Here is a 13,757-nt window from a genome sequence, read left to right as displayed (position 1 = left end):
GAAAAAAAATCACCTAATTGATATGACATAAATCCAAAACGACAATCAGGACACCCCTGGGTGGTACACCTGCCATTTAGTTTAAAAAATAAAATATTTCATCTATTATAAGTGATTTAAAAAATGTAAATTTCTAATACAGGGAAGTATTACAGCAAATAGAACTATTGAAGTTTCATGGCAGAATTTCCTGCAGTTTTCTGTGGTTTGTAACCCAGGTGACTGCCATTACATAGCACTGTGGTCCTGATTGGCTGCTCCTTTTCCATTCCCCCATGACTGATAGCAGGTTGCCATCATACAACATTGTCTTACCCCAAACTACCTTTATTTTCCTCTCCAGCCAATGAAATATGAGCCCGAAAGACACATTAGCATAAAAAAAAAGGCATGGTGACTAATTAATAGCATTAACGTTCAGTGTGCTTGATTGATCAATGTTTAATTGTGCTTGATTAAAGCACAGAGTACTTTACATTTCGCAAGTTATTCTCATGTGAGCGAATACAGTATATCTACTTTAATGGGTGAATTGTAATACTTGTGTGTTATGTCTGCATTCATAACACCAAGCAACAACATAGTGGATTATGATGTAAAGACCAAAGCAGGAACATTATGAAAGCATTGCAAAGGAACTTCCAATGAAAATGTAATTCAAAACTGTGCTCAAACATATTCAGAATATTACTGTTATTTGTTTAGTTAGCAATAAAAACTGGATAACCTTATACAACTAAACTCCTAGTAACACATTAAATTGCATAAACTGAATTTATATACCACAGTCATTTGTCCATCATGCTTCAATCATGCTTCAAGCATCTTGCGCTGTTCAGGGTTAGGGAAAATACAAACATTTAAATATTTAAATAATATTTTAGCCATTTAACCCTACGGGACACTGCTCTGTTGTTATGTTTGCAGGAAAATTTTACTTTCACGAATTGTAAAAAAATGCCATGATCCTGTAGTGAATTAGCAGTTGGAAGATGGATGGATGGATGGATGGATGGTATGTAAATGACTATGAGGTAGTATTAGAAACAGAGCATTCTGTATTAAAGCGTGGCTGGTCTGACACGCATCCCCCACCTGTTCATTGGTAATTAGCTCAGCGGCCTTGAGGGAGAGCATTTTTCCTGATTACCTAATTAAATCCTGATCAAGACAGGCACAGGCTATAAATCTCATTTCCTATCTTTCGTATTCTCAACCGTTGCTGGACAGACTGCAAGATTATCAATGGCTCTCATAATATTAATATTCATAAGGAAAAACAAAAGGTTCCTCCAGACGAACTGAAACAGTTTATCTCAGTCTTCCTGCTTCATGTGCCCTGAATCTGCTCTGGCTATCAGGCTCTGTGAAAGGAGCCTGCGATGACTGCAGCGTAATTACACCCTTTATTTCCAATCTACTGCGTGGTGATGCTTATGCCACACGAGCTGTAATCCTCTCTGGTGCCTCCGTCCCTAGTGAAGCTACTGGTTTGGAACACAGACGGCAGGCAGGTATAATAAACTGTCTCCATGGCAACCCAGAGCAAATTCCCAGCCTGGTGCTCCAGAGCTTGGCTGGTCCTAGAGAGGACGAGAGAAGCTGAGGGCAGGCACGATCTGGCACCGAGATCTGTGTCGACGGGGGGGGGGGGAGGTGATATGGGGAGGTGGGGGCGGGGCAGGTGCCAGTCGGTTCCAGAAATTAAGCTTGAACATGGGGAGCAGAGGTCAGCAAGCAGGATCCAGTTCTGGGGGGGTGGGGGCTGGTGTGGATGGGCACAAGCCCCCGCCCCCGCCCCCCACTTTGGTCTGATGCAACTACGTTCTGTTTTCTATCTTTACAGGTGGTTGCTGAGTTCGTAAACGTATGTTCATTTACAGAGAGAGTGTGATCGCGGTGCCGAGGCTAAGATTACGTAACGATTAAACATCCGTATCGATAGACATGCGGTGTGGCGAATGGGCCCTGTTGTCTCTGGGTGGAGAGCACTTCACAGGCAGCTGGTTTCCAGCGTCACCACTTAGAGGTTCAGGACACTACATCTGGACTCTACAGCGAGGCTAATCTGATGGGACCTGGTGGGTGGTTTGGCCTGCATTACAGAATATTCCCCCAAGGCAAGGAGACTCTTCTGGGCCCAACAAACACTACTGCACAGCCCAGCTCCAGGCGCTACCTCTAGGCTATTGATGTCCTTCGTGGATTTCAAAGCATATACAAAGAAAATGAAAAATGGATCCCAACCCCTGTAGACTAAGAGTTTCACCAAGGACATGCTCACAACTTAAATGTATTTGAGTAGTTGGATTTTACCCGTTACCATGCACATAAAATGCATCGCTTTGTACACAGTGAGGGTACCAGTTGTCCCACTTTGTCACCCTATGGCCCACCAGCATCTGCAGGTGAAATATAAAATTCAGCTAAATTTCTTACAGCAAATACACCGAGAAAACGATCAAATAGCCCAATCAAAGAGATTACCAGACATTCTCTCGAGTGTGAAGCGATCTCTGTCTCCGTGCACGGAGGTGAATTCTGTCGAGTGAATGAAGCAGCTGATGACTGGCAGTGTTTCAGAGCTGGGCCGAGGCTCAGCTACTCTGACACACTGGCAGTGCGCGGTGCTCCAGTGCATTGGCCTGACACACTACCAGTGCGCAGCGCTCCAGTGCATTGGCCTGACACACTGGCAGTGCGCGGCGCTCCAGTGCATTGGCCTGACAGTGATATGACAGTAGCACACTGCCTATAGCCTAACATTTTCAGCCCAGTTAATTTCTGCTTCACACCCATGCAGCCTATATTACTGCAATAATGTGGCATGAGTCCATACTGTTATATCACTACACAAACCAGCACAATGTGCATAACTCATATTCTGAATAGTTCTGTGCAATGTTGTCTCTGTGCAATGTTGTCTGCGACAAAGGATACCAAAAATAATACTAAAAGAATGCAAAAATGTTTTCTAATTCCCAGAGGAAAATATATATCAGCTTCTTTTACTCATTATTGATGCAGATACAGTTTTAGTGGGCGTGTTTTACAAAACCTATAGTGACATGTGTCTGATGTCACACTCCACTCAAAATTAGGCAGGCAAGTGTGTGATGGAATATATCTGAAAAGCAAATGCTTCCTCTTCCAACCCTGAATCCCAAAGCATAGCCTGGTAAAGAAAAGGTGAGGATCTGTCCATAACAAGTCAATTACATAAGTGCACACTTTGGAGCACACAAAAATTTGGAGTGTCCCAATCTTACTATGTAATGTGTAGCTCACTCACTTGATTTGTTGAACTGCATACCTTATGAAACTTTCTCTATTGCTCTGTGTGAACATCAGATGTTCATCTGTGCCAGAGAAGATCCCAACAAATCTTCTTTACTTAGTCTGAAAGACTGAGTTGCTGTGAAACTGTACAGATGCGTGCCCTCGCATGTGTGATGTACGTGATTCGAAAGTGATATAATAATGCATGCAGCTTAAAAGACTGTAAAAAAAAGTTTCCTTGTATTGAAACATGTTGACCTCATATGTGGGAATGTGTAAGACTACTGGAAAATGTTGCCTTTTAATTTGACTTATAGAATAGAGTTGCGGTTCAAACAGCGAGGTTTACTTTAAGAGATTGCCAAAGCATCCTTGACTGTGAGGAAGGTGCTATATAGTGTAAGTAAAATTATTATCGTTATTAATACCGTTTATTTTCCCCCAAAATAAACACGACATGTTAGAAAGATAAGCCATGTTAGTGAATACAATACATACAGCCCAACACAAAAAAAAAAATCTTCAACAAAACCAAAGTTCAACCTTACAAACTGGATTAGACATTGTAACATTTTTGAAATAGCTATGTTTTCACTGGAGCTTAAAAATTGAAATAGATTGTACATCTTCCAGATTGTGTCGACAACTCTATTGTGTAAATGTAACGTAAAAGATCAGATGACTGAAAATTCATCCACAAAGATATGTGACGTCAATTTTTAGTGATGGGTCTGCATGGTACAATTCTACAATTCTACAAACTCTATAACTGCATTTCTTCTCCTTTTCTGGCAGTCCAAAAGAAGCATGATAACTGTATATGTGCTTTTATATACCCCATATAAGGGCAATCAAAACATGAGGAAATCGGTGGGGAAACGATGTTTTATATTGACTGTCACTGGTACAGCTTACTTTGCGAGATTGCCATAGCTTATTTCTACTTTATTCACAAAGAAAATTAAACATACATGAGAAACATAAGAAGTACGGACTAATGAGAAGGCCAATCAACCTCCTTTTCTTATGTAGATAAGCGTTGGGAAAATTATACACTAGCGCTAATTAGACAAACATAATACTTGCCTCAAGTACACTAACAGGAAGCTCATTGCAACCGCAGCACCTTGGCAGCAAAGAAATATTGTCTTTTATTTTTCCTTATTGCATCTCCTAAAATGGCAACCCCTACAGGCTAAGAATCACTCCCTGTTATTCTAATACAGCAATATCATTTCTGAAGTAGTCGAGTTATACCCGGTATGCTATAGTGCTTACTAGTCCATTGTGAAGCTCTATTATGGCATTCTTGGAAATCCTTCCTACTTATACATGTATCTAAACATCCTATTTTATGCTTTCTACTGCCTCATCATGGAATCGTCCCAGAGGTGGAAAGTTCTGGTCCAGAAAGTAAAAATTTAGAAACAAGATCTTGGTCTGAATATTTGCTTTCTGGTCCTGAACTGTTACTTATTATCCCCCTTCTAAATTATCCGTATACCTGCCCAATTCTGTATGGATTCTGCTCTGTAATGATTTTGCTCATTCCAAAGTTTTAGGCTTGTCTTTGGAGATCTCTTGCTACACTCTCCCATTCGTACACCATATATTTTTTGCTATCTGCTAATTTAATCCATTTAAGGATATTTTCTATTTGAGTTTTGTCGCCGTATGCGGCATCTCTGCTCTTCGTCGTCTCGTGCTACGGCTAGCATGGTGCCCTGAATCGCCTCTCGGTACTCAAGTTCCTTCCCATGTTGCAGCATATTGTGCTGACATCCTCACCTGCACAGGTGACCATCATCTTCAGTAGAACCTGTCAAAGAGACGGATATCCCACCTTCCTATGTCTCTCCCAGAACAACTCAAACGCCGTGTCATCAATAACTGCCAACTTTATCACTGATGAAAACATCACCTTCCCTCTGCACACCTTTAAGCAGCTCTTCAGGCTTATTTCCGTATATTATCTGATGTCCACGCGTCATAATGCCCTGAGACGAGTTTTTGGTTCAGGTCGCAGTCATCTCACAGCCAGACTCTCTAGATTACCTTCTCAGCTGAACCTCTGTGACACCATCAAGCTTCTACAACTCATTCAAAATACTGCCTGATTTAACCACCAAAAAGAGACCAGTGCCGTCTTGAATTGAATCTTACCTCCGAATGCTCCGAGGCTGGAAATAAGGTTATGGATCTTCCCTTTCTAGTAAAATTTGCTTCAGAATCTCAACCATTCTTCAAAAAGATTCCATTCTTACCTCTAAACTACACTTCAGTACCAATAGTCCTCAGTGCATCCTGACATTATTTCTTAAACAAGAGATTATTATTATTAATTCGTGAGGTATTTGCAAATCTGCTGTCATGAACATGTCCATGGAGAACCGCTCACCACTGATATATCCTTTTATCTGAAGGTATGACATTTTTGCCTATAACTATCTACGCCTAAAAAGTCAGACTTAACTCGTATTCTGCTTTAGTTGTAATATCAGTCTTTTTATGGGGCTTTTATCAAATTACTGACGCTCATGTCAGTGGCATAACATTTGATGGACCATACAGTTTTCTGCTGACATTTATCCAGAGCTACGAATGTGTGTAACAGTAGGAAAGGCAAATGCGTGCTCCTGTATCGTCATAAAGTTTACAGGTTCCACCCTCTGACAGCTGACATACTGAGTTAGTTCAGATTTGTGCATAGCTGCTGGTTCATAGGTGTTCTTCTACTACTGGCAACTTGAAAGACACCTGATAAATGTGGATAATTTTCTTTTATAAGCATGGAGAGTTTCTAAGATGCTAATTTTTGAAGCTGGAAAATAATTTCACCACTGCACTAAGAACTTAGATTATTTAATATGTATATAGCTATACTGGCATAAACCACGGGTGGCCAATCTTATTCAGGAACGGACATTGTGTGCATATGGATCTTCACTGCAACTCCCTAATTAGATCACTAATTAGAGGACTGATTGGCTGATGTGTCCTCACACCTGGGTTTGAACAGCTTACCTAAAGGTTACCCCAAAAACCTGCAAAAACACTGAGCCTTTGTAAGGGTAAGATTGGTCACCCCTGACATAAACTGTCGATCTCATTGGGGCAATGTTATAAATCGCCCAAATCAGGCTTTACACACAGTAAAAACTCAAAAAAGAAAATAAAAAACTCCCATATTGACCATATGACTAATAGGCTATTAATGAGGTCACACTTTCATATAGGTCTGACATCAAAGGCTCATTACATCAAACCACCAAAGGCTACCACAGCAGGTTCAGCACATACAGGGTCTTCGATACAACCTGTACCAAAACTCACATCCCAGTTCTCTATACTGGAGACAGCACCACTGCATGGAACAAGGGTACTATGATCAGGCAGGGGTACGGTAGCAGGAGAGACAGTGATTCTCCTGCAGGGGGCCCTGTTGAAATAATTTTGTACCAGGCCCAGGAATTATGCATGCCGGCCCTATAGAAAACTGATACAGCGTTCCAGTCCATCTTGAATTTTAGAAGTAGCTTTACAATTTACCAAGCTTTTTGCACTGATTGTATTTTTTAAGTTCCAGCCAAATCTCTTTGTACATACCATGTTTTTGCAGGCAGAATTATCTGTAAACCAAAAACCTCATTATCTTCTGAATAAAAGCTTGCTGTCATGTAGCACTACAGTATTGAAATAATGAATGTGTATTTCTGTGTGAGCATTTAGCTGTATCGTTTCAAGCTTTGAATTTCTGTTCGTTATTATACCACTAAGGCGTGTAGTTGTTCTGGAATCTCTGGTGCATTACAGCTTGCTGGTTCCTGTTGCATTTATAGATTGGAACAGCTAAGTAGTTCATTTTGCATAACCCCCATCTTAGAGTAACATACAGTATTGCTTCAATTTTATAATCTTCCCATTATCTGTTTTTAGCCTTTTTATAACCTTAAAAGTATTATATTGTTTTTACGACGATACCTATGTTAAAAATAAGCATGTCATAATTGTTTAAGTGTCCCCAAAAATGAAAAAGCAATCATATAAAAAAGAAAATAAACAGAAATCCATTTGGTAAATGTTTATTAGAGATAAAAAAAAAAAAAATGTTAAGATAGCTAATCTGCTAATCTTAAATCGCCCAGTCCATCAGAGAAATAGTCTCTGAAAGTAGAAAGAGGCACAAATGGATTCATATAAAGTAAATAAGTTAGATGGGGCTACAGTAACTAATTACCTGAGTTTTGTTCTACATGTTTTAATTTTTATTCATTTATTTAAAGAGCCGCAGATGATAAATATGAAAGGTCTCTGTTTTTGAATGTGGTGTGCAGTGGTCACATGGTGTGCAGTGGTCACATGGTGTGCACTGGTCACATGGTGTGTGGCCACATAAATCGCGATAAAAATGGTGACCCCCAGTGATTCCACCCACAGTATTTTGTACAATAATGAGTTTGACAGCTCTAGTGCCTTTCTGTCTGCTGCGCATTCAGTACATGCCCTGGCGCTGCTTCTATCATGCTCCAGTGCTTCTTTCAGGCACAGCCCATTCTAAATCTGCTGGGTGTCTGTGTCTGTTGACCCACCAGAAAAAGAAAGTGCATGGAGTGGCCAGTCAGTGCTCAGGATTAGCGGCCGACACTATTGAGAGGTGATCTGAGGTGCTCCAGAAGTGCGTCGTCTTGAAAACTGTTAAACCACAAATCTAAAGTTAGATGAGGGTTGTTTTGCGTAAACCGACATGGTTATGAATTTCAGTTTAACCAAATTACAGTCAGTTGTTCTGTTGATCCATCAATCATGTTTGTACTAGATGTTTGTATGCTTCCTAAACGGTGGTCAGATGTACATTATCCATAAAACATAACTGTTGAGGGATTTTTAGTGGAATGGCCAGCATGTCCCCAAAATCTCACTCTCTGAATGTACCTTCATCCATCTGTCACTGATCTGTAACATCCTGACTTACACGGAGTATGTGACCCACAAACCAGAATGTGTTCCTTCTCATCTTATTTACTCTTTATACACTGATGATTGCTAATCATGCTAAACATTGGAAATTATAGCACCCTTATCGGCCTCATCATAAATGGTGTGAGAAAATGTAACTAGATAGACGGACTGCCTTGCATCTGCGCCAGCGATAACCTGGAACACTATGCAAAAGAGTTCTGTAAAATGCTGCTGTGTTAAGCAGCTTCTCTCCCAGAGCCGCCTTCCTGGTCAACAATCATTCCTAAGACAATTGCACCCCTCCGCTTGATAGAATTGTTTACTTGCTGAATGCAGTAACATGTGTTTGAGTACTGTGTGTTGCCTGTATTGTAGAGTACTTTGTGTTTTTAGGCCGAGCAAGACCAAACACACCAAGACAATTTCCATGCGATTCTCATAGTTACGTGCTTGACAAAAAGTTCATTCCGATTCAACACCCCTACAACATATTTGTGGTTCGCCTGATGAACCATCAAGGTTCATCTAACAGTGCTATAAATGCTGCTCTCACGACTACTGGGATTTAACTGGCTGAGGTTGCTATAATTTATCTGTGAAATGTAAGCTAGCTACAAACCCCTTAATATATCTATCTCTCACTCTCTCTCTCTCTCTCTCTCTCTAGCTCTATACATATATATATTCATATATCTAGCGGACGATTGTATCTAAAATGACATACAAGTGAGGATCATAGAAGAGGGTTAGACAATGTCCCTGGACCAAGTGGGGTTAAGGGCCTTGCTCAAATGGCCTGATAATGACATCATTCTTACTCCGACGGGATTTGAATCGGCCAGTCGACCACCTTCCAAGCGTCCAGCGTCCTAACCAGCAGATCCACACACCACACCGTTACTGTGGAATAGCAGAAGTCGACACTAGTGACTGTGTCTTGTCCACCGGTTGGTGACCACTTCCTCGTGAATCCCTGTTACGAGCATCGCTTACAGTAGCAGAGCCATAGTGGCCCTGTGTGATCTGGATCCACCACGTGGGGACTTCAGAGTTGCCTCTTGAACAAGTAATAAGACTATGACGGGCAGCACTGAGGCGATTCAATAACCAAGAACACCTTCCATTTGGTACATTTGTGCATCCAAGTGGCATTTAAGCCTCGGTTCGGTACATCGGGGGGTCAGGGAACTATCGGGTTGCTCCCCCACAGCTATGCTGGAACCTTTGTGTTCTCTGCTGCATTATAGACACTCACCATCGGTCCTCTGGGTTTATTTGTCTGCTATTTCAGCAAGCCATGTAGGCCAGAATAAAAGGCCTCCTGGGATCCACAGGCTAATCACACGTTTCCCCCAAAGAACTGACTGTCTGCGCGATCAGAGAGCCCAAGTCATTCTTAAAGCTTAGAAGTGGTAGAATCCTCAGCTTGTATGTTTGTTTTAAAGTGCATAAAGTACCTTCTAGTGCAACCCAAATATATTACTGATACCCTGCACTCCAAACCCAAAGTAATCTAGACCTGTCAAGTAATGGTAACAACTAGGCTGCCTTCTGAATTCGTAATGGATTGCCAGCAGCAGATCAATCGTCACTTTAAACATAGATGGAAGTTGATTAATCTCTATTAATTTCACTAAAGTGTGTCTTAATAAAACATCCTTCCCACTGTTTGTCTGAAGCATTTAAAATGTAAGAAGTAGCAACAATATTATATAAACAAATTTAAATAGCAATAAAAACATTTAGTATTATACGTTTAAAATGTGAAAATGCCTTAAGAAAATATAATAATTTATTTTAAAAATTGCTGCAGATTAGGCTATATGAGGTCTAGTTCTGATTAGCCATAAATACACATCCTACCAAAGAGTATATTTTCTGTATATAGCTGCAATATGTTATTTATTTAGTCAGATAGTTGATCACAAATGAATAGGTGACAGACACCATGACTGTATTAAAAAGCCGCTGTATTAAATTGCTAATTTATTAGTATTTTATTATTATTAAAAGTGAAATATGAAATAGAATAGGACTGAGATGTCTCGAAGAATGTTTTTTATGAAAATGATTATTGTTGTTCAGAGAGCTGATGCTGTGTAGAGTCGATTGTTGACTTTAGCTCAATCACTCAGAATCACTCAGGCTGACCCAGTTCATCAGTGAAACGTCTGCCTCTATGATGGGCCAAACCGTCACGTCCCAGTGCCTCAAAACTCTCTCGGGTGCTACCCGGCCTCGCTGCTACGGAAACCGTCCGCACAGGACGCAGAATCCTGGATGCAGTGTGCTTTAATCCAATGAACTGGCCACATAGCCAGCCATGGGGTAATGTTTCCTGCAATATCAAGCTGGAATTTCCCAGCCAGTGTAAAGGGTCCTATTTTCTGTATTATACACACAATTTACTTAATCATCATTGATAGTTTCCAATAATGCTTTTTGTTCATTTATCCATCCATCCATACATACATCATCCACCCATTTTCTACACCTGATTGTCCTATTGCGTTTTTCAGTCTACATATTATAATGAATTCATACAATATTAAAGAAAATATTTTAAAATATAATCTATGCCTCTACCTCAACAGACACACAAACCGTACTAATTCATTGTGGCACTTTTTGGGATCATTTCTCAAACTGAATGATAAAGGAACCTAGAATTAACTGGGATTTTTAAAACTATTATTATTATTATTATTATTAGCACTAAACAATAATGTAATTCCACATCATAGCTTTACTCCATCTGCAAGGTTCACAGAAGGCAAAAGATAAGGAAGCTGCTGTGTAAATGGTGGGTTTGTTGTTGCGTATCACTGGGGAACTCAAAGGTCCGGCACCAGACAGTTTCTGGTGGTTCCTCCTGAATGGACGGAGAAGCCTAAAGAAAAGCAGCTGGTGACAATACACTGCAGAGCCTGAAAGACTGAGTACTACAATAAAATGCCTTTTGTCTGCAGTACAAATTCAAATATCTGAAAATTCAGTGCTTTAATAACAATGGTCAGAATGGTGTGCATGTATAGCTGAGAAAATATGTCCGTTCGTGTTAAAAATTCAACAAAATAACCAGTGTTCTGTTATGTCCTTTCAAGGCACTAACACCACGCAAGCAAACCATAAAACCAAATAAGTAATCGTTGCAGTTTGCCTCGGTTATGTTACGAGGGTTGTGGCGTCTGCTTTTAGTTCACATCCCACAATGGTATCGAGTGCCACATGGTACGCAGGCTGTTATAAAGGAGGTAGGTAATAAAATGGGTACCGCTTTAGAAGGTAGGCAACCCGCGATCGCAACAATTAGCTCAACAGAGACTGTAAAGAGACAATATGGTTACTGGATGCATGGACTAAAACGTTTAATCTGATGGTTTATTTGGACATACATCACTGACAAAACACCGATGATGTACTAACCGCTGTTTTTACTGGGACGTAGAGCACTTGTTTTTCTTCTCCACTGATACCAAGCTGAAAACCTTTGGACTTGACCCAGAATTTAAACTTTGCATTGTCCGTGGAGCTGGATTCGGATCCATTGAGGAGCTGCACAATCCGGTCGTATTTTTTACGGGTCACTGTCTTTGTCTTGCCGGAATCCCCGTATGTCCTGAGACACCAGTCCTGAAACTGGCGGTACATGTCCCGATCGCCCTCCATGGCTTTTTAACGGGCCACAAGAAACGCAACTTGTCTTCTGCTTCTTCACCTTTTTTATGTGGACACCTGTTCGGCAATTATCGACTATACAAAAAAAATCCTCTCGAAAAAACGTAACCAGTATAAATTTCGATCAAAGTGCAAGTTTTTTCTCTTCTTCTTCTTCTCCTTTTTTTTTAAAAAGGAACCTTTGTAGCTGGTGTCGTGATCCTACATCAGATCCTCAGGTGATGCTCTATAAATGTGAATCGCACCCTTGAGTTAATCGGATCCCCAAGCGCCTTACTCTCCTTTCTTTACGTGAAAGGTTTCCTTATTCCAGCAGGACCGTCACTTTATACTCGGCTTGGCAAATCCGCCTCTTTATCTTATTCTTTATTTTATTTCACACAGAACTGACCGGCTGACGGGAATCGATATAATTCGACATCGGAAAGGCATCAGCTCTTCGTGTTGTGTCTCCTGAGTACTATTTTGTCCTGGACCGTGTCTCTCGCAGGATGAAATATGGGTTAGATAAATCTTTTATCTTAACAATTCTTCTTAAAACCTGCACCACACAAAAGCTGCGGAAAATCGCGTAAGTAAATATTATTACTATTCGGCCGGACTTAATTATTTACTGACTGAATTCGTCAATGTAAACAAAATCGGTAAATATCCAAAGACAAAGATGTAAATATAATTTCCTGATTCATTAAATAGATTATATGGTATGGTTAGCTGTGCATTGATACAAAATATTGTTATTGATTGGACGTGTTTGTATCATTTCGACAATTACTGTTTTCTTTCATCGTCCTAATATTTCCTGCATTTAAGTAACCAAAAATGCATCGATGGAGTGGCATTAAATATAGCCTATATATTTTTCCTCGGATCGGGTCAGGTCTGTTGTTTTTTTCAGCTCATGCTCTCATTATCATTGTTACAAAAAATCTAAGTAAATCGCTTCATCTGTCGGCTTTTCTGCAAATCTGCCGTATCCCCGCTGTCCATAGATGTGATCCGAACAGAAGCACCTCCTCTGTGCCAAATGATACCTGGCGACTAGCCACTGCTCCTATCCTCTGCTTTCTCAATATGCCCTTTGCATGGAAGAAGTGCAAACCCAAAGTGCTCGGCAGGCTCTTCTTTACCGATCCAGCGGTGTTGCGTTTCTATTTAGTTTGTCTCGCCTAATAATCTGGATTTCTTTAGTGGCACTATCACCGAAGTGCCGGATTCTGGAGACTCCTCAAACGACCAGTCATTAGGGACAGCCCGCTAAACTCTGTATAAGCCATCACCCCGTGAAAAGTCCCCTAAAAGAACAGTTGCAGTCGCAAAAACCGGATCCCTATGCGCGCAGTTTCCACCAGTACATTATGCTGGGTGTCTAGAAAGGTTGCAGCCGGGAGTGATAACACGGGATGTCGGAGCTCCGCAGAGCCCCCTATCCCATTCTCAGCCCTCTGATCGGCTCCGAGCCCTCTGATTGGCTGCGGGGACAAAAGTTTCTGTGGAGACGGCTGAGACATGACGTCACATAAAGAATTGTCCCATTTAGGGATCGGGGGATGTGCGCATGCGCGTTCCCCGCAGGTCGGATCCGAAATCCGTGCAAACGGAAAGTCGACGGTGAGGCGGAACGCCCCGTTGCCATGGAAACGGTTCTCATGGCGTAAAAGAAGCCCAAACTACGTATAGCTAGCTGGTACCGATAAGATGTTATAGCAGCAGAAACCAGCAGACATAAATTCTTTGTCCATTTGGCCGATAGTATAGAATCTGTGATCTAGTGTGAAAAATTGCAAGGCGCCTGAAAAAAATTATAAATGGTGTCGCAAGAGGAATTAATATTAACAGTA

At 40.9% G+C, this 13,757-nt stretch overlaps 1 protein-coding gene across 4 annotated transcripts in view; it reads right to left on the bottom strand.

Annotated features, from left to right (window-relative positions):
- Positions 1 to 13,380, bottom strand: part of LOC111854324 (nucleolar protein 4) — an 88,683-nt gene extending 75,303 nt beyond the window's left edge. For 3 of the 4 annotated variants that reach the window (XM_023832197.2, XM_072710918.1, XM_023832199.2), the window contains exon 1: positions 11,665 to 13,380. In XM_023832197.2, coding sequence (XP_023687965.2) covers positions 11,665 to 11,907 — 243 coding nt within the window. In that variant the 5' untranslated portion in view covers positions 11,908 to 13,380. The remainder of the gene's footprint in view (positions 1 to 11,664) is intronic. The other variant, XM_023832198.2, reaches the window with a different exon arrangement.
- Positions 13,381 to 13,757: the final 377 nt, after the last annotated feature.

Source organism: Paramormyrops kingsleyae, chromosome 4 (assembly GCF_048594095.1).
Source record: "Paramormyrops kingsleyae isolate MSU_618 chromosome 4, PKINGS_0.4, whole genome shotgun sequence".
Classification (NCBI taxonomy): Eukaryota; Metazoa; Chordata; class Actinopteri; order Osteoglossiformes; family Mormyridae; genus Paramormyrops; species Paramormyrops kingsleyae.
The sequence above is the reverse complement of the archived record's forward strand: the minus strand, read 5'-3'. Positions and strand labels throughout refer to the sequence as shown.